At 38.6% G+C, this 21,264-nt stretch overlaps 1 protein-coding gene across 5 annotated transcripts in view; it reads left to right on the top strand.

Annotated features, from left to right (window-relative positions):
- MCF2L (MCF.2 cell line derived transforming sequence like) overlaps positions 1-21,264 on the top strand; it is a 386,575-nt gene that overhangs the window by 256,439 nt on the left and 108,872 nt on the right. For all 5 annotated transcript variants that reach the window (XM_069094090.1, XM_069094093.1, XM_069094091.1 and 2 more), the window contains one exon: positions 8,384-8,498. In XM_069094090.1, coding sequence (XP_068950191.1) covers positions 8,384-8,498 — 115 coding nt within the window. The remainder of the gene's footprint in view (positions 1-8,383; positions 8,499-21,264) is intronic.

Below are 21,264 nucleotides of genomic sequence, written 5' to 3'. Positions count from 1 at the left end.
TTAAAAAGGATGAGATTAAGATTAAACAATATTTTATTCTAGAATCAATAGGGAGCCATTCAGATTTTTTGAAGAGTAGAGTGCTGTAGTCAGGCCTCTGCTTTTTAAAAATCATTTTGGCAGCTATTGGTAGATGGATTGTGGAGAGAAGAGACTTGAGGTACTATACTGTTAATGGGATTTAAGATCTTCCCCACCCATTAATAGGCCTCAGGTGGAGCCCAGTAAGGAAAGCTTACTTAAAGGAAGGTTTTCACACCTTTTGCTAATTTCTAATTAGGCACCTGAGTCAAGAGGGTTGTGATGCCTTCTGGCTCTGAGAAGTGTATATATACTCTGAGTTGGTAGTTTGCTTTGGGGGCTCATTTATGAGAAGGATCTTGTGTTTCCCTGGTCAAGATTCTAAGTGGCCACATGTTCAGAGCTCCCTGACTGCTCAGATGTAAAGGCTCTCTCGATCCAGGGATGTATGTAAAGGATATAGTTGATTTAGGCAGTCAGAGACTGTTGGTCTTTATTTCTCTGCTTGTATTTTCTCTGAAGTTCAGGGTGCTGACTTTTTCCCTGAACTAGTGAATGTAATTAAAAATGACTGTTGACCCCCTGTAATGGAAATGCAGATTTAAAGATCTTCCCTGCCCCTAGGCTAACGTGCACCTGAAGCCTGGGGAGGGAGGCTTGTTTTTCAGTAGATACTTCTTGATTGGCCAGTGAGTCAATAAGGTTGTTACACTCTCTGAGCCAGGAGAAGGCTATATAAGCCCTGATGTGTAGCTTTGTTTTGGGACTCACTTTGAGAAGTGTTCTGTGATTTGATCTGAATTCTGGGAAGCCGTTGTTGAGAGTCCCCCGGCTTTGAAAAACCCAGAATGTGGAAACCCAGATGTTGACTGGGTATGGATGTAATGGTTGGACAGTTTGGAAATCTGTCTACTTGATGTTTCTGTCTTGATAATTATGCCTGTATACTTTGAGGTTCGGGGTGCTGACCTTTTTCCCCTGAACAAGCTAAACGATATATGTCTGACTGATTAAAGTAAGCTTGTTAACCCATTTTGAGTTGCTTTCCTTTAACAAAGCAGATCCAAGAACCTGTGGTAGCTGCAAACCCTGAGGACCCTTGGGGTGCTTGCTGCTACACCCCCTAAACAGCTCTCTTTCCTAGTAAAGCAGATCTATATCTAGATGGCTAGCAACCATTCTGGGTATACCAGTGTGGCTGCTGCTACAGGTATGGAGACCAATGAGAAGGAAGGCTATTTCAGTAGTCTAGGTGAGAGGTGATGGGGACATAATTTAGTCGGGTGGCTGTGTGAGTGAATAAGAGGAAAGAGATGGTAAAAATGGGGAAGTAGAAACAACAAAATTTGACAACTGAATATGCAAGATGAAAGAAAAGTCAGGAGCTAAAAATTAAGAAGATAACACCACATTGTGAACCTGGGAAACTGGGAGGATGGTATTGTATTTGACAGTAATAGGGAAGTTTGAAAGAGAAACAGATTTAAGGGAAAGAAAATGAAATCTGAAATCTGTTGCAACCCTTCCTATCTACTCATCCAGGGTAACTCACTCTCCCTACCAATGAGAACAAAAAGGCAGGAGATAGGGCACTTACCTGACCATCAGTTACCCTGGTGGACAAAACCCTCTGAGGCCAACAGCTGGGGAACTAAAGGGGAGGAATGGATTTGGCTCTGAATTTTTCCAGTTGTGCCTGTACAGCTCTTGCTATGGGAATCTTTTAGCAATGAGGCTATAGCTATATGAAGTAACCAATTCCTAGCTCATGAGGGAAGTTTGGAGCTTATAAAAGAGGAAGAGGGGAGGGAATGTTGGGGTATAAGGTAAGTGTGATTATATTGAACATAAATCCCATGATTGGATACTATGAGAAAGGTGTTTAGGCTAGATCAGGGGTGGGGAGCCTGTGGCCTCGAGGACGCATGTGGCCCTGTAGGTCCTCAAGTGCAGCCCTTTGACTGAATCACTTCACTGTGAAGTTTGGATTCAGTCAAAGGGCCATAGTTGAGGACCTAGAGGGCCACAAGTGGGCCTTGAGGCTGCAGGTTCCCCACCCCTGGGCTAGATCATTGTTTTGTTCTCACTCAATAAGTGTCCAGAACTCTCTAGGCTTTATTCTGGTTCCTTTTATTTTCTGCCTCTATACCTTAGGAGTCATCTAGGCCAATGCAATTCAGTAAGCATTAAGAAGTGCATTCTGGGATATAGAAATCCATTTTGCCCTACAAAAAAGTAAGGGGAAGGATGGGGGTGATATAAGAGAGAGCAGATTTGGGGAAGGGGTATTCAGTATGCTTACCATCTTGGGGTGGGGGGTAGGGAAGAGACGGGGAGAAAATTTGTAACTCAAAATCTTGTGGAAATGAATGTTGAAAACTAAAAAATAAATACATTTTTAAAAAAATGCATTCTATGTACAAGCCTAAGTGCTGAAGATACAAAGACAAACCTTAAAACATCCCCTGCCCTCAAGGAGCTTATATTCTACTGGGTGAATGAAACATAGGAGCATATATTTAGAGTTAGAAGGTACCTTGGATCTCACCCTCGTTTTACAGATGAGGAAACTGAGACCTGGACAGAGGAGGTGACTTGATTAAAATCACATAGGGAATAACTGAATTGGAATCTCCCTTTTTTATTAGCCGATTCTATGACCTTTCCACTCTGCCACATGGTACCCAAATAAATTCATAAATGATCTCCGGAAGATGGAAGGCATGAATAACCAGGAGGTTCATGAAAGTGCCCTTCTTGCTTATTAGAGTTTTAATTAATTCCAAGTGGCTATTCTAAGTCTGTCCCTGCGATCAGGTCACTTATTGGCCATTTGCATTCCTTATGAAAGAGTAGGGAAAAAATGCCCTCCTTCCCCAGCCTGATTTCAGCTCTTTACTTGTTTGGATTCTGGGTGAACTAGAGTTTGCTGTTCACTTTTGTTGTCTTTGGACCATGATGAAAAGACTGAGAATGCACTCAGGACTAACAAGGAGGATTAAGGATCTGTGTTTTTACCCTTCCAAAGGCCTCGTGTCTCAAAATAGAAAAGGCAGCTATTTTTAACGGGGCATCCTTATTTAACTCCATGCTTCAAGAACAGAACAAGGAGGCTGCTGCTGTGTTCTTGGTCATTTGTGTTAGACAAACCGCTTTTCCTAAACACGACCATAAAACTTCACTATTGTTTTTCTATTCTTCAACGTGACCGTCTGTAAAAGCCAGAGAGAAGTGGAAAGGAATGTAACTTTAATACATTCTACTGAAGTAAGAAAAGATAAATCACCGAAACTCCCCCTCCTCATCTCCTCCAGGGTCAGTGGAAACCAGTGGTGACTTGATGTGATAATGATTTTTCCTGCTCTGGCATTTAACTTTTAGAGCAAATCATTCAATTCAATAAACGTCTTTTAAGTATTTACTATACACAAGCAGAGTTCTAAGTAATGGGAATATAACAATAAAAAATGACAGTTCCTGGTCTCGAATGGTTTATTGTCTAGTGGGTCGGGGGGGGGGGTGGAGAGGTAAAACTTTTATAAGGATTATTGAAATAAGCGAGGTGATTTTAAGCAGAACTGGGGAGGAATCTTGACAAAATACCAGAAAAAATACGAGAAAGGAAGGATCAGTTTCAACTGGAGGGTCATGTTAGGTTTCATGAGGCAGTTGGTACCTGAGCTAGTCCTTGAAGGGAGACAAAGATGAAAGGTGAAATGGTAAGAGTAATGGATTTGGAATCAGAGGACCTAGGTTCAAATTCTGGCTCTGACACTCTTTCTCCAATCTCTTAACCTCTTGGGGCATCAGTTTCATCGTATGTAAAATATGGAGGGCTGTTAAGATGGCCACAAAGGTCCCTCTGAATCTGTGATCCTCTTAATAGGCAGAGGCCTGCTAAGCGGTGCAAAGTATAGAGTGCTGGGCCTACAGTTAGGAAGACCTGAGGTCAGATCTGGCCTCAAATACTTACTAACTATGTGACCCTGGGCAAGTCACTTTACCCTGTTTGCCTCAGTTTCCTCATCTATAAAATGAGCTGGAGAAGGAAATGGCAATCCACCCCAGTATCCCTGCGAAGAACATCCCAGATGGAGTCGTGAAAACTTGAATACAATTGCAACAACTTAATGACAAAATTAACAGACATGAATGTGTAGGGAGTGTGACCCAAAGCATGAGAGATGGTTATACCAGTGTACCAGTGGTATGTATATACCATATATACCATAGAAATGGAGGCTTCCAAACTGTATATAAAGATCCCTGTGACCAGCACAAGGACTTAATTTTTAGAATGTAATATTATTGGGTCGGCTAAATGGCACAGTGAATAGAGCACCGGCCCTGGAGTCAGGAGGACCTGAGTTCAAATCCAGCTTCAGACACTTAACACTTACTAGCCGTGTGACCTTGGGCAAGTCATTTAACCCCAATTGCCCTTCCTTTCCCCCTCCAAAAGCAAAAAAGAAGTAATATTATTTATGGGGGGGTTGCACTTTTAAAATTCTGTTAAATATTTCCCAATTACATTTTACTCTGGCTTGGGTCACCTTCAGGAGTGTTGCAGGCTTACCCATGCTGCATTTTTGGCCCTCTGGTTTATACGAAGGGAAGGTAGGAGGTCAGGAAAAGATTGGGAAACAATCCTAGTTTTGCTAGAATATGGAGCCTCGGACTTGTGCTGGACCTTTGCCATCCTGGTATTCTTATAGAAACAACTTTTTTTTCTGCCTTGTTTCCATCTTCCTTCTTGCAGTTAAGGGGTGTAATGCATAGAGTGCTGTCCTTATAGTCAGGAAGATCTGAGTTAAAATCTTGACTTGCTTGGCAAGTTGCCTCAGTTTTCCATCTGTAAAGTGTGGCTAATAAGATCTCCCTCCCAGGGTTGTTGTGAGCTCTAAAGGAGATGATCTTTGCACAGTGCTTTATAAACCTTAAAACAAATATTAACCACACTTTATTATCTTATTCTTCTGTCATCTGGAAATATGAGTTGGTCAGTTACTCTTTTTACATCCTCATCAACAGCACCCCATTTTCTTTCTCATTAGGATAATTTGTGCTTGTGTCAAAATTCCTTTTTTGATGCTCCTACCTTTCTTTTTTTTAAACTTTTTTAAAAAATTATTTATTTTTAAGCAACTGGGGTTAAGTAACTTCCTCAAGGTTACACGGCCAGTTATTTCTGGGTGTCGTGCTAAGTATCTGAGCCCGGATTTGATCCCTGGGTCATCCCAACACTGGAGCCAGTGCTCTTTACTTGCTGAGCCACCTGGCCGCCCCTAAGCCATTGGGGTTAAGTAACTTGCTCAAGGTTACACTACAAGGCCAGGTGTTTCTGAGTGGGTGCTAAGTGTCTGAGCCTGAATTCGATCCCCAGGCCATCCTGACACTGGAGTTGGCTCTTTTACTCCCTGTGCTACCTGGCCACCCCTCTCTCCTACCTTTCTTGAGCCAACTTCCCTTGGAGAAACTTAGGCAGTCAGATCCTAACTATTTTATCTCTAAAACACACTGTTCTAGAACTTAAGGTATATGTCAGATGACCCAAATGTGTTAGCAGCAGAGTGGAGGGGACGGCCTTGCAAAGGGCTCCCTCTTATTGAAAATCTGTTTTCAAGTGGTGACTGGACAATTGGAGTGTTAAAAAAGGAATTCTTGTATTTCTTGTCCATTGGCCTTGAATGAGGTTCCTTTCAGCTTTGAAATTCTGTGTTAATGAAATCAAGCATATGAATTTATCCAAGCTTATTCCAAAGACAAGCTATTAAGCATGCACATCCCATAGCTTTAGAGCTAAGAGAGATCTTAGAAATCATTCTACCTAATCTGCTCATTTTTACACATAGGGAAACTGATTTCTCTCAACCTTCTGTTAAGAGTGGAGGGGAATAAAGTTGTGTAATACTACACAAAATGTTGTGTTTGGTTATTGTGTCAATTTTTCCGACATTTTTCTCTCTCTCTTTTTTTTTTTTTTCAAATAAGGAATGGCTGATTGGGAAAGGGAGAGAAATGAGATACCAAAAAGTACAAATAGATAGGGAATATATTGGCATTGTGGAAAGGATTTAAGTGAAAAGGTTTAAGAAAGAGTTGGAAATACTGTGACATATTATAGCTTTCATTGTTTCCTTAAGATAAAATGTGTGGGAGCCACTAGGTAGTACAGTGAGTAGAGCACTGGCCCTGGAGTCAGGAGGACCTGAGTTCAAATCCCACATCAGACACAATACAAAAACTAGCTATAACACCTTGGGCAAGTCACTAAACCCCAATTGCCCTCCATAAAAGCAAAAAAAAAAAAAGATAAAATGTGTGGCAGTAAGAACAAAATTGTAAGGAATGATCAACTGTGAAGACTTAGGTTCATGATCAATACAATAATCCAAAATGATGTCAAAGGACCCATAATGAAAAATGCTATCCACCTCCAGAGAGAGAACTGCTGAACTCTGAGTGCAGATTGAAGAATACATTTTTTTTACTTTGTCTATTTTTCTTGGGTGCTTTTTGGATAAATGAGTGTGTTTTCTTTTGCAATGTGGCTAATATTGAAATAATATTTTGCACGTATTATCACATCATGTATAATCAATGTACAATCAATATCATACTTCTTGTCTTACTGGATGGGGGAAGGGCAGAAGGGAGGGAAAGAGTTTGAACCTCAAGATTTTAAAAAATTAATGTTAAGGGGTGGGTAGGTGGCACAGTGAATAGAACATCAGCCCTGGAGTCAGGAGTACCTGAGTTCAAATCTGGCCTCAGATACTTAACAATTACTAGTTGTATGACCTTGGGCAAGTCACTGAAACCTAATTGCCTTACCTTCTCCCCTCCTAAAAGCAAAAAAATAAAAAATATTTTTAAAAATGAATGTTAAACATATTTTACATGCAATTGGGAAATATTTAATGAAATGGATAAAAATATTTTAATGCAAAAATGTGTGGGTGGTGCAAGAAAATGTAGAAGAGAAAAATGACTTCACCTAAAGGTTCAAATTTCAGACCTCTTAATTTTGTCATTTATAAGCAGATTATAAGCATTAATGAACTTCAAGGATGGCTTGATGTTTGGGATGATGCTCAGACATATTATCCCACTGGTGAGGGGTGGGAGGACTCCCTTCTTGAGTGCCTTTAATATATCTTTGGGCATTGCTAAGGTCTGAGAGGATTCATCACCTGGTGGTCAGTCTTCTAGTCAGTGAATGACCTGTCAGAGCTTAGCGAGGCCTGTCACAGTCTGACAGGTATTCTGCCCTTTGCTGGGCTTGTACTCAAAGACTGGAAGAGCCTGCCATAGCTTTCTTCCCATTGACAATCCCTTAAGCAGAAATCTCAGATTAGCATTTTAGACTAGGATGAGAAGACCCCCTTGAAAGGTATATTAATTCTATGCAAAGGGATGGACAGAAAATGCCTTTTGAAAAGTACTTTTCAATCTCTTGTGTTACTGTCACACTGGGAATCTTGTGCAAATGAGAGTTTGTTGGGATCTTTGTTTGGCAGTGGGGGAGTGGGTGCCATCTCCAAGACTCTGCTTCTTATTGCAATGAATTCAGGGAATAATATACAATTATCCCGTCCACATTGCAGGGTTTAGGGGCACAGTGCCCCTGCAATCTGGAAAATCTGCATAAAATTTTTTGACCCTCCCTTCATACCAGAGAAGAAATTTTGTATATTTATGGTATTAAAAGATAAAATATGTTGATATTATACAATACTATACATGTACTTTGTGCATTTCTGTGTCACCTGCTGACCTTTGCGTGTTATCTGCAGCTTCCGCAAAATTCCCATTTAATTTCTGATGCCGAACTGCGATATATATATATACATATATATATAAATATATATATACATATATATATAAATATATATATACATATATATATAAATATATATATATATGGAAACTATGATGGGGAAAGTCCTGATGTGGGAGGGATAACTGTAATAGCTTTCCTTTCCTCTGACATTTCAGCATTTCTATTTTCATATCCAGATAAGAACAAAAATAGCCAAGAAGCAGGAAAGAAATGCACCCAAAATGACCCATTATTATTCCCAGTGGATACAAAGAAGCTTCAGTAAAACCTAAGAAACTACCTATTCTGAAGTGAATATTCCATCCCTCATTCATGATGAGAAGAGAAATTCAAAGGGGGCAGTTCCTTTCAGTGCTTAAAAACAATAACAAACAAACAAACAAAAGCCAGCAATATATACACTGCTGCTTACTTTAAAAAAAAGAGTTTCTAGACACTCTCTCTCTGCTGTTATGAATGTTGCTCAATTGGAATACACTGGGTTTATTTTAACTGGTTTTTTAAATAATTCATTTTTAGGTGGACGGGGGCAAGATGGATGTCCAGTCATCACATTCCCAGATTATCCAGCGTTCAGTGAAATCCCAGAGAAAGAGTTTCAAAATGTCTTGACCTATTTGACCAGCATTCCCAGGTGGGTTTTTATTGCTCAGAATCCAAAATGTCAATATCCTGCAGTTAACTGTTTCACTGGTACAGTGTAGGGAAATGTCTGATAGATTGAGAATTGGAGAACCTTGGGTCAAATCCTGGCTTTGTCGCTTATGTGTGTGACCTTGGACATGTCTCAGTTTTTCTGGCCCTTAGTTTCCTCACATCTAAAATAAGGACATGATGACCTCTTTCTGCTCTTCCAGTATCATGCTGTGAACTTTATTCTTTTCAAAGAATTCTCTCATTCATTCTCACGTCACCCTCATCAGATTACCAACACAAATGTTATCCTATTTGACACTTGAAGAAACCAAACCTTGGACAGTTCAGTAAGCTATGCAATATAGAGAGTGGTAAAACCAAGGTTTCCCAAACTCCCCATCGAGTTCTCTTTCTTCTGCCCTCAAATACCTCCCAAGCCCTGGTCTGTGATACTTTTTGCCCATTTTTTCAACTTTATGTACAGCTTATATTGCCTGAGTGATTTTGATTTAGCACTTGGTGACATGACCTTACTTGCCTTCCACAAAGACACTTCCCAGCCTCCTTCATCCTTCATAAAATGTTGATGAGCACTTAAATTAGGAGGAGGAATGTGAATACTAAAATTGTGATTCTTTCACATTTGAAAGGCAACTAGAGGTTACTGTGGGTGCCTTATATGTGGATTATTAATTTAATAAGACAAAAACCAAATTTTATACCCAAGAGATACTGTTATCAATTCAAGTGAATGGGGTCAAGTTGTATACAACCTTGTTATTCCTGAGAGTGAGCCCCAGTCCCTTCCTAGGGCCATAGAAGGGTGGATGAAGACAGAGGGCCACCCTCTTCAGCTTTTCTCCAACTCAGAATTTTGTCTTGAATATATTTAATTGTCAAACCAGTTAAGCAGGCGATGGCTTACCAGGTTGTGTTGCTAAGTGTCACTGACTGCTGAGAAGCAGTAGTCTGTCATGTAGTAAACTGAGATGATTGGGGTAAAACTTGTTTTTGCCCCCGTGACAGGAAAAACACTGTCTTTTTGTTGGTTTATTTGTATATTTTAGGGAAAAAAATCAAATCAGGATTTTTGTTTCCTGTTATGTTGTAGCTGAGTAAGAAGTTTAGTCTTTCAAGTTTCTCTCTGTCCTAAGAAATAACAAAAACAACTTCCATCAGTTACTTAAGACAAGAAGTTTATTAAGGTCTATGGTGTTATAGGTCCCTCATTAGTTTTTTGGAATGCACATTGGCAAACATGACCTACATTCTAACTTTGGACACACCATAGTACTCAACAGAAATGCATAATATACAATGATTACAAAAATGCTTTGAAAAGGAGGGAAGGCTGAAGGAATGAGTAATCAAATTATGGGATGGGACAAAATGTTTACATTAGGAAAACCTTTAAGAAGGCAATAGGCTATGGACAGCTAGGTGGTGTAGTAAATAGAGCACTAGCCCTGGAGACAGGAGGACCTGAGTTCAAATCCAGCCTTAGACACTTGACACAGTTACTAGCTATGTGACCTTGGGCTAGTCACTTAACCCCAATTGCCTTGCTTTCCCCCCCCCCAAAATAAAAAAAAGGCTTTTAAATATAATTTAGAATAGGGATTCTTATCCTTTTTTAAAAAAATATCATGGACTACTTTAGTGGTCTGGAAAAGCCTTCCTCATAAAACAAAATATGTATAATTGAAAAGAAAATTATATTGACATATAGTTATCCAACATTTTTAAGTTCTCATACCCTAATTTAAGAAACCTCAATTCAGAAGAAGAGAGGTATATGATTAGTTAGTAGAAGAAGAAAGGTTCTTCTTTCCATGTGGTGTGGTTTAAGCAAAGGCTCTCTGATTAAAAAGTAAAGTTGTAACATGAGGCCCTATGTAATCTAATTTAACTGAACTATGGCTGCATGTTTAGATAGAAGTGAGAATGTAGAATGGATTGAATTAATGTCAGGTTTTGATGCTAATTTGATCTAGAAGCCAATGGGATTCCTTTAAGAGTAGTGGACTTACTTATTGATACCACCAGGCCAGGCTTCAGGAAGACCTGAGTTCATATCCAGCCTCAGACATTTTCTACATGTGTAACCCTGGGCAAGTCACTTAACCTCTGTTTTCCTCACATGTAAAATGGGAGTAATAATAGCACCCACCTACCTCCTTGGGTTGTTGTGAGGATTTGATGAGGTAATAACTCTAAAGCATTTAGTACAGTGCCTGGCACATAGTAAGCACTATATAAATGTTATTAGTAACAGCATTATTACTTTATTATTATCTATTAATGAACATTATATTAATGTAGCTTTTGCAGTGGTGAGCAGAACATTTTTTTGAATAATGTTTTTTTCTCAATTACATGTAAAAACAATTTTTCACATTCCTTTTTTTAGAAACTGAGTTTTAAATTCTCTGCCTCCCTTTTTCTCTCCTTCTGCCATCTGAGATAATAAGCGATTTAATATAGGCTATTCATGGGCAATCATACAAAGCATTTACATATTACTCATTTTGTAAAAGAAAACCCAGACCAAAAACCACACAAAAAAATAAAGTGAAAAATAGTATGGTTTGATCTACATTCAGATCCCATCAGTTCTTTCTTTGGAGGTGGATAGCATTTTTCATTGTTGAGTCCTTGGGAATTGTTTTGGATCATTGTATTGATGAGAATAACCAAGTAGTTCACAGTTGATCATCATACTATGTTTCTGTTACTATGTACAATGTTTACCTGGTATTGCTCACCTCACTTTGCATCAGTTCATGTCTTTCCAGGTTTTTCTGAAATCTGATTAAGTAAATTTCTTGTCATTTCTTATAAGGCAAATAGTATTTCACTGCAATTATATACCACAACTTGTCAGCCATTTCCCAAATAATTGGAATCTCCTCAATTTCCAATTCTTTGCTACCACAAAAAGAGTTGCTGTAGATATTTTTGTACATAGAGGTCATTTTCCTTTTGTATTTTTTTAATCTTTTTGGAATACCAACCTAAGAGTGTGTTGCTGGATCAGAGGGTATGCACAGTTTTGAGCATAGTTCCTAACTGTGAGCAGGATATTTTGAAGTAGCATTGGGTGGCTATGAGCCCAGCGAAAAGATTATAGTATCTGAGCATGAAGTTACCAGGAAGACCTTGGATGCAGAATTTTTTTTTAGTTTTAAAAAAGATTAGGTAAATTTTAAGTCATACTACAGAGAAGGAAATAGCTAGCCTTGATAATAACCGACAGGACTTGGTTTTAAGGACCATATACACTCTTTGTGTGTGTGTGTGTGTGTGTGTGTGTGTGTCTGTCTGTCTGTCTGTCTGTCTAGCTGTCTGTCTACCTCTGTCAGGTGAAAGAAACTAATTTGTCAATTTCATGTAGCCAACATTTCCCAATGCCATTGCCAAATAGTTGTTCAGAGACCCATAACATTTTCCCTTCCAGACCTTTGCATAGCTGACCCAGACTTCCATGTTACCCCAGCTTGAGGTAGTAGTTTAAGCCAAGGAGAATCTGATTTGGGGTTCTCCATTTCATACCAGGCTATAGTGTCAGATGGTGGAGAGAGCTGATTGTATCAACCTTGTTTTACAGATAGAGTAGCTGAGACTGGATGAAGTCAAATAGGCAGGTTTTACCCTGACCCAAAGGCAGACACAGCACTGGGAACCTCATTCCTCTGCTTTTTTCCCTTTAATCCATTAAGCATTTTTTTTAAGTGCCATTTTTTTCTGTGCAGGTGCTAGTCTTTGTTCTAGGGTTAGCTACAAAGAATAGTGAAACCATTCCTGCTCTAATGGATCTTAGGTTTAATTGAGAGTAAACAACATGTACTCAGAAAAGTAAATACAAAACACTTACTTGTAAGGGAGGGAATCATTAACTTATCAGGGGAATCCCATTAGATTAACAAGTGGGTGGCATGGGACCGACATTGTGTAGGAAGTAGTATTTATGCTATGCATTTGAAAGATGCCAAAGGTTCCATTATATGAAATAATAAACACCCCTCCCTGATGTTCTCATCAAAAATTTTATTTAATTTTATCTTTGGTTAAATTAACAAAGAAATTGTCTATGTGTGTATGATATATATGACATATGTGTATGTTGTATGATATATACCTATAATCACCCCCCCCCATAAATTATGGGGAATAATAATAATTTAAATGCCTGTTTGAAGATTTGACAGATGAGTGATAGGTTTCTTTCTCTTGAAAGTAGAGACATATGAAATATTCACTTAGATATGTTACATTTCGCAAAACTACTCAGTTCCTACTTAATAAAGAAAAAAGCTATGAGAGAGAGAAAGTAGAGTGGGGAGCAAAGCGCTTGACTTATTGTAATGGGGGGCGGAGGAAGGATTTGTTCAGGTTGTTGCAGAACCTGGGATTTCCAACTTGCTTATGGAGAAGAAACAAAATACACTGCCACCTGGTGGAGAGAATTGTCATAGCCTAGACTGTTTTTAATGTGTGACTAATATTTGTAGCCAGTTGAATACAATACATGATTCTTAAGGGAACAAAGGCCTGGGTATGTGATGTTATGGTGTAGGTAACTCTTGATGAGAACCCCCCATTACAAATGAAGGACAGAAATTGTTTTGTAACTTACTTTTTTTAAGTCAGTACTAAAAAACTTAAAATTTTTAAATCTGAACTTAAAAACCAAATAAAATAAGCATTTCTATATAAAAAGTATTATAGAAAATTAGTATTATACACAAAACTACAACTATATAGCATGTAAAACTTGCTTTTCTTTTAAGTATATAACTAAAGCCAAAGTTCAAAGCCATCCCGCTTGTCTGCTTCCTTCTGACTTTCTTTAATCTTCTGTGCATTTTACTAATACCTTAGGGACACTTTGCTCTCCCTCTCCTTCTTCTTCTTCCCCTCCTTCTCTCTCTCCCCCTGTCCTTCATCCCCTCTTTTTTCCCTCTCTCCATTCTCTTCCTCCCTTCTCTATCCCTTCACCACTAAAAAGAAAAAGGAAACCCTTGAAACAAATATCTAGTCAAGTAAAACAAATTCCCTCAATGTCTATGTCTGAAAATATGCGTTTCATGCTGTACCTCGAATCTATCACCTCTTTTTTAGGAGAAAGATAGCATTCTTCATCACTGATCCTTTAGAATCAGGTCTCATCATTTCATTGATCAGAGTTTTTCAATCTTCCACAGCTGTTTTTCTTTACAATGCTGTTGTTATTGCCTAATTTGTTTTTCAGGTTCTGCTCACTTCACTCTGTATCAGTTCATATAAGTCTCCTCAGATTTCCCTGAAACTGTCCCTTTCATTATGGCACAATAATATCCCATTAATTTATTCAATCATTTCTTACTTAATAGGGTTCCTCCCCACCCCTTGTCTGTAGTTCTTTGCTGTGACAAAAAGAGCTGCTATGAATTTTTTGTTCATATTGGTCCTTTTCCTCTTGGTTTGATCTTTTTTTGGATATCACTGAAAACTTAATTGCTGAGGGTCATTTTGCCAGTCTCGGTCAGAGGCAAGATTTACATCTGTAGCTTAGGTTAGCTATGTACTACACCTATTACATCCCTCAGTGATGTTGACATGTAGCCACTTGAAAAGAATTCCATACAGAAAACATCATGTGGGACGCAGGTCATCTTGAGCATCATTATATTTGGAGATTTTATTTTTCTTTCAAGAAAAGTACAAGTATTCCTAAAATAATCAGGAGATCAGGTGAATGCCCTAATCCAAAAGGTGGCTAGAAAGTCATACATCCAAGGTAGAATGGAGACTGCATGTCTATTTAAAAAACTCTCTCTCTCTCTCTCTCTCTCTCTCTCTCTCTCTCTCTCTTTCTCTCTCTCTCTCTCTCTCTCTATCTGTCTCTCTCTCTCTCCCTCTCCCTCCCCCTCTCCCCCTGTCTTTCCCTATCACTATACCCTTTCCTCCCCAGCTCCTTTCCCACTGAAAAGGAAACCTTTGTAACAAAAATGTATAGTCAATAAAACAAAATACATGTTTATTTAAAAATCACAGATTCCATGTGTGTTCTTTATAATGTAAGCATCAATTATAAACCACTTATCCCAAGTTTTTCATTCCTTACAAAGAATATATTTCAGACAATAAAAATGAATGGTGTGTGCTAATTTTAGCATTTCTACGTCTATAATCACACGCAAATGATAAAAGTACATATTTAAAACATTACTTCTGATTAGCAGCTGCAAGGTAATTAGGAAAGATTAAATAGAATTAAAGAGGCAGATGGTATGAGGTTTTTAATCAGATGAATACTGTAGGTACATATGTAAATGTATATGCAATTTTAGTCAAATGTATGATAATTATTGAGCACAGTGCCTGGCAAATAAAATCCGAATAATAAATGCTTTTTCGTTTGTTTAAGGCAGCTAGGTGGCACAGTGAATTTAGTGTCTGGTCTCGAGTCAGGAATACTCATCTTCCTGAGTTCACATCCAGCCTCAGAAACTTTACTAGCTGGATGACCCTGGGCAAATCGATTGACCCAGTTTACCTCAGTTTCCTCATCTGTCAAATTAGCTAGGGAAGGAAAGGCAAACCACTTCAGTATCTTTGACAGGAAAATGCCAAATGGGGTCACAAAGTCAGACACAACTGAAAAACCATTGACTGAATTTCATTTGTTCTTTTTCCTATGTTTCACCTCCCCTTCTCCGTGCTAAGTTTCTTGGGAACAAGGATAATTCATCTGTGTTTCCTTACATCTCCTAAGATAACAGTTTATACATAATAAGCATTCAATACTTATTTATTGAATATTGAGGGAATAAAATAAATTTGAATGTGTTGCTGTGACAGAGGGGACAGAGAGAGCTAAAAACAAAGTTAGGGATACCTTTCCAAATGCTGATTGGGAGACCTTAGAACATACTAATGTCAAACGCAACTTCTTAAGAATATAAATTGGAGGACAAATATTTATCTGAATTGGTAGAGGGAGTTACCCAATGGTAAGTCCTTGAACCAATGAAACCATAGGGACCACACACACACAGAGTAAAACAAATTGGAGAAAACCTTAGGGGGAAGACATTGGCTCTAAGAGAGGTTGGGATAGGCTTCTTGAAAAGGTGTGGGATATTACCTGAGACTTGAAGGATGCCAAGGGAGCCAGGAGGCAGAAATAAGAGTGGAGAGAATTCTGTGCACTGGGGATAGGTAATGAAAATGCACAGAGATGGGAGATGGAGTGTTCAGAGCAAGGAACTCAGATCATCATCATCACCATCTAATGGTGTCGATTTGCATAGTGCTTTACATATATTATCTCCTTTAATCCTTAGAAGAAATCTATGATGTATGTGCTGTCATTGTAGCAATTTTGCAAGTGATGAACAAAGACACTGAGAAAGGTGAGGCCAGCTTACTCTTTATTATCCTGCAATACCTCTCTGAAAAATCTTACTAGAAGTGAAAAGTTACAGAATGTTTGGCCAAGCAGACCAGTGTAATCGAGGGCTAGATGGTGCAGTGGATAGTGTTGGGCTGACTTAAAATCTGGCCTCAGATGCTTAGGCAAATCACTTGACCTTGATTGCCTCGGTTTCTTCATCTGTAAAATGAGCTGGAGAAGGAAATAGCAAACCACTCCAGTATCTTTGCCAAGAAAACACCAGATGAGGTCACAGTCAGACATGACTAAAATGCTTGAATGATAGCAGCAGAGAGAGCCTTTAATCGAAGGAAACTGGCTCCTGAATTCTACATGGAGTCCAGAATGATAGTGTACCATCTCTTAAAGAGGGAATAATAAGAAATACTATTCAACTTCTAAGCATTCTTTCCTGCCTCTTATCTTGTGTCTTCCCATCCTCTCCTCTTCAACTCATATACTGTCTTCTTTTAATGAGTGAAGATGATTTTCTTGTGGGAAGAACTTACCTGTAGGACTTTCCACTGAAATAAATAATATATTTGTATATTATATAAGTATATAAATTATAAGTAAATTTCACTTTAGCCATTCTGAATATTGAGGGTCATCTCTCATCAGATCCTGAGGCTTATTCAGGGGATAGAGGGGACCCAAGATTTTTTTCAATAGATAGTTTTCAGTATCTTAAACAAAGTCTGGTTGAGAATACACACCCCGCCCCCCAAAAGGACAGCTCCTCCTTGATTTCTGGGACTATCAGTGTGTAGAATAGGGAAGAAAAAACACTGTGGCACTTCATGTCAGGCCTGGAGAGGAAGAAGCCCTTGCTGCCTCTCAGCTCGCCACTGCCTGCAAGGGTGAGAACTCTTTCTTGTGTCAGCAAAACCTCAAGGGCTAGGTTAATGTAGCCATCCGCTGGGTTCCTCAAACCCATCATTTCCCTAATCTTCTGGGTTCCCCTTTCAGGGGAAGAACACAAGGTTCCTTCTTTCTTCTCTTCCCCTTGCTCCCCAACAGCAACGTGGCACCCTCTGAAAAGTATAAAAATTAAGCACCGCCTGCGGAGTCGGAGAGCCAGGGTTTAGATCCTGTCCTCGATGCTTACCTGTGTGACCTGGGCTTCACCAATTCACCTTATTGGAGCTTGGTTTCATTATCTATTAAACAAGGGCATTTGTAGTATAAACAACTTGTTTTTACACAGATTTCTCAAAGGCATACATATTGAGTTTTTGTCAATCAAATAATTTAAAATGGCCTGGAGACTTGGATATTTAAAAGGATGTTGTGGTGAATCTTCCTGTAACTTGCAGGCTTTTTTGGTAATATGAATAATCCCTCCTTAATTGATCCTCTTATGTGTTATACATAGGATAGTCTTAAACTTTGGCACATCTGTACAGTAAAATAATTGGAATATGAATATGAAATTAAATATGTTTGAGTTGATCTGTGAAAACCCTGAGTACCGTTCACGTAACTTAATTAACCAGTCATCTCTAGAGAATCCACTGACTCAGTAATAAAATTTAAAAGATATATTTTTCAAAATTGATATGGGTTGGATTAGGTGACCTCTGAGATCCATTCCACTTCTAGGTCAATGATTCTATAAGGACAACTAAGGCAAGTTTTAAAAGAGAAATTTACTGCAAATCAGTACAGAAGAAAAATAAAGAGGAGACAGAAGGATATTAACATAGCACAGAAAGACCTTGTTCAAGAGACTAAAAATATATTTATTGAAAAAAATCTCAGGTCCCCTCTATTGCCTAGATAAACCCCAGCACAGATAAGATTTATAGATTGCAAAAGTTATTAAGGGCTAATTCTGGTGCTGTGGACCAACTGGTAATCCAACTTTCTTTTGATTCTCTGTTCTTTCCTAGTTGCCCTTCTTTTGCCAGATTTTATTCATTGTTAGCAGACTTCTAACTCTTGTTCTGGATTCAATTGGCAATTCTTCTGGTGTCTCACCTTTCATGAAACTGGTCCCTAATAACCAGGGCCTGAGGCAGACATCTATCCTACAATCCCCCAAACTTGTCTGCGTCACAGGATACCTTACTCTAAGCCTGTGTTTCTCAACACAAACCATATCATGAACCAGGAAAATATGCAAATCCCCTACTTTGGGCCCCTCTACTCCCTATAGCCACACCATGGGATGATTCTTAGCTGCTCAGGAAAAAGGGCCAAGAGTCAGAGGTGGGAGGAAAAGGGTGAAAGGGAATGAAGGAGAAGCAGTTTTAAGAAGTAAGAAGAAACCTTTAGATCTTAGCTGAGAAATGCAACTTTAACTTCTGTCTATGGACCTGAGAACATGAAGAGAATAGAATACTGAACGTTGAGGAAAATCTGGACTCAATTTCCTCCATCCATCCAGTTACATAGATAGAAATAGATTTATGTGTGTTTGTGTATGTATATGCATATATGTGTGTATTTTGTATACATATGTACACACACACCTATATATCCACATGTGTATATATGTACATGTATATATAGAAAAGTACATATGCATGTATTGTGCATGTGTATTTATGTGTGTCGATGTATGTGTGTATTATACATATGTGTATCTAGATATTAACTGTGTGACACCGTTAAGTTACTTAACTTCTCCAAGTCTCAGTTTTCTTGTCTATAAAATGTGGGTGCATAAAACCACAGCCTAAGAATATCTACTTTCTAGGCTTATACTAAGGATCAATTAATTTGCCAACAAGCATTTGTTAAGTGCGAGGAGCTATGGTAGATGCTGGAGATGGTTATAAAAAGGAAAGAGTTCCTGCCCTCAGGAAGTTTACATTCTATGGAATGAGACAACATGCATATAACTAATTATATGTGAAATACAGAGAAAATAAATACAAAATACATTTTTGAAAGGAAAAGGCACTAACAGTTGGACAAGATCATGAAAGTCTTTGTGAAAACATTTTTCAGGAAAGGGGATTCTAAGAGACGGGTAAATTCCAAACATGGGGGATAGCTAGCCACTACAAATGCCCTGAGATAAGAAATGGAATGTCAAGTGTATGAGGAACAGCAAAATAACTAGTTTGGCTGGACCATAGAAAGGGAAAGACCAGGAAAGGGAAAAACATGTATGATTGGAAAAGGAGGTTAGAGCCAGGTTGTGAAGGCCTTTAAAAGCTGAACAGAGTTTATATTTCATCTTAGAGGCAATAGGGACCATCTTTTTAGGTAGTGGAGAGACACAATCAGATCTACACTTGAGAAAAATCCCTTTGGCACCTGTTTGCTAAGATGCATTGGTTAGGGGAGAGATTTGAGATGGGGAGAGCATTTAGAATAGTCCAGAAAAGAGGTGAAAAGGGTCTCAACTCATGGCCACTTGAGTAAAAAGGAGACAATGAGGAAAGTGTTGTGGAGGTAGAAATGAGCTTTGTAAGTGTCAGCAATATATTACCTATCTCCCCGTCTCCTCTGGTTCCTCTACCAGCTCTGAAAAAACATACCCAAATCTACCCCTTACTTTTGGGGAAAAGTATACCTCCCCTACCTTTCCTCTTAAAATCTAATCCCTGGCTTCTTTGAAAGCTTTGTTCAGGTGCCACCTCCTACATTAATCTTGACAATGCCCTGTCCCTTCTAAAATTACTGTCCACATATGAATCTATGTACATTTTAACATCTCCCCTCCTCCCAGTAGAATGTAAGTTCCTTGAGGGTCAAGCCTTTTTCCTCCCATTTTTTTCTTAGTATCCTCAACACCTAATACATTTTTTTTACATGTAGTCAGTACTTTTAAAATATTGGTTGAATTAAAGTGATGACCAAAAATATATTGTAGGAAGTTAAGTCAGACTTGGGGTGTTATACTGGTCTGACCTCTACAAACAGCTCACCAAATTTGCTGAACCCAGCTTCCTAGAGGCCCCTGCATTTTCCATGCATGGCCCTATTTTCTAACCTATGATAAGCATCTGGACAGCTCCCATTGTTTCTGGACATATTACTCTCACTAAGGAAATGACTGTTTCTAAGCATCGGCAGATTAAGGAAGGCTCAAATGTCACAACACCCTACACAGAAGGTTCTCATATTATGGAAAGCCCTGAGTGAGACATAAAGTCTGGGCAAGTATCAAAGTCCAGAGTTATATTACTCTGCAATTTGTACCAGATGTTTAAGACATAGCAGATGTTGTTTGCAAAGTTTTTTTTTTTTTTTGCTTACCTTACCTATTCTTTTTGCTTCTTAAGAAACAGCAATATTTATTACTGCCTCCTATGCACCTTCCTTGACATTTCTTGGAACCGTCCTTGAAGTAAAAGGGACTAGTTCTGGGTTGTCAGATATAATTCCCAAGGAGACATCTGGATGAATAGAAAAAAGGGAACAACTGATATTTGTTATAGGGATAAGATCAGGGACTAAATATGTAATTTCATTGGTATAGGGAATTCTCAGATGAAGACACTTCTATCAATGCAGGTTGTCACCTCCTCTTCATCTTAAGTATTAGCATATTTCCTAGAGCACTGAGGTTAGGTGACTTGCCCAGAGTCACCCAGCCAGTGACTTTCTGTATTAGAGGCAGGACTCAAAGCTAAGTCTTTCTAGCACCAAGGCCAGCTCTCTATACACTCCACTGCCTTGTTCGTTGGCTGCCCTTTTCTTTCTCAAGATGTTATTCCATGTTCATTTTAACCTAATTTTATCAAATTCACATTACCCGCTGACAGGCAAACCCACAGTTACTAGTTTCTACTCCTTATCGCTCCTCATATTGTTTAGAATTGAGTTTTGAGGGCAAGAAGATTGGGCTCATCTAGTCAGAATTTAAGCATATCCTTTTAGTTTTGTTACTTTTTTCTTCTCTGTATCTAATAAAATATAGCCTTTATCCCCATATTGTTCCATTCAGCTTAAGAGGGAAAGGGTTTTTTTATTTTAAGAACAGCAAAGAAGGAAAGCCTTAAAGGGAGGCAGCTCTGAAATAGAAATCAATAGGAATCTGCTGAAGAATAAGGGAGACTCCTGAGGGCATGATCTGGGTTCAGTCATGACTACTGTGCCCCCTTACTCCTAAGGCACTTATTTATAAGAATTCTCTTAGGTGAAAGCATTTTTCCTTTTTTTTTTTCCACAGAAGAGTTTTTTCCAGAAGAATTTTAAGAAAACTGTTACTTCAGTTTGGTACAGTAGAGAAAGGAAACTTCAGGCAAATTGTAGTTGGAATACTTTCTAAAACTATTGCCTGCCATAAATTTAATTTTTGAAAAGGAGACCATCCTCACTTGAATTTTAAGAATTGTCTTCACTGTTGGCGATTTACTTGCTATCTTCCCTGCAGCTCACACATTCCCTC

Source organism: Petaurus breviceps, unplaced genomic scaffold (genome assembly GCF_028583685.1).
Source record: "Petaurus breviceps papuanus isolate PSGF00001 unplaced genomic scaffold, PetGlider_PUasm1.0 214, whole genome shotgun sequence".
NCBI classification, from domain to species: Eukaryota; Metazoa; Chordata; class Mammalia; order Diprotodontia; family Petauridae; genus Petaurus; species Petaurus breviceps.
This window is presented reverse-complemented; position numbering and strand designations above follow the sequence as displayed.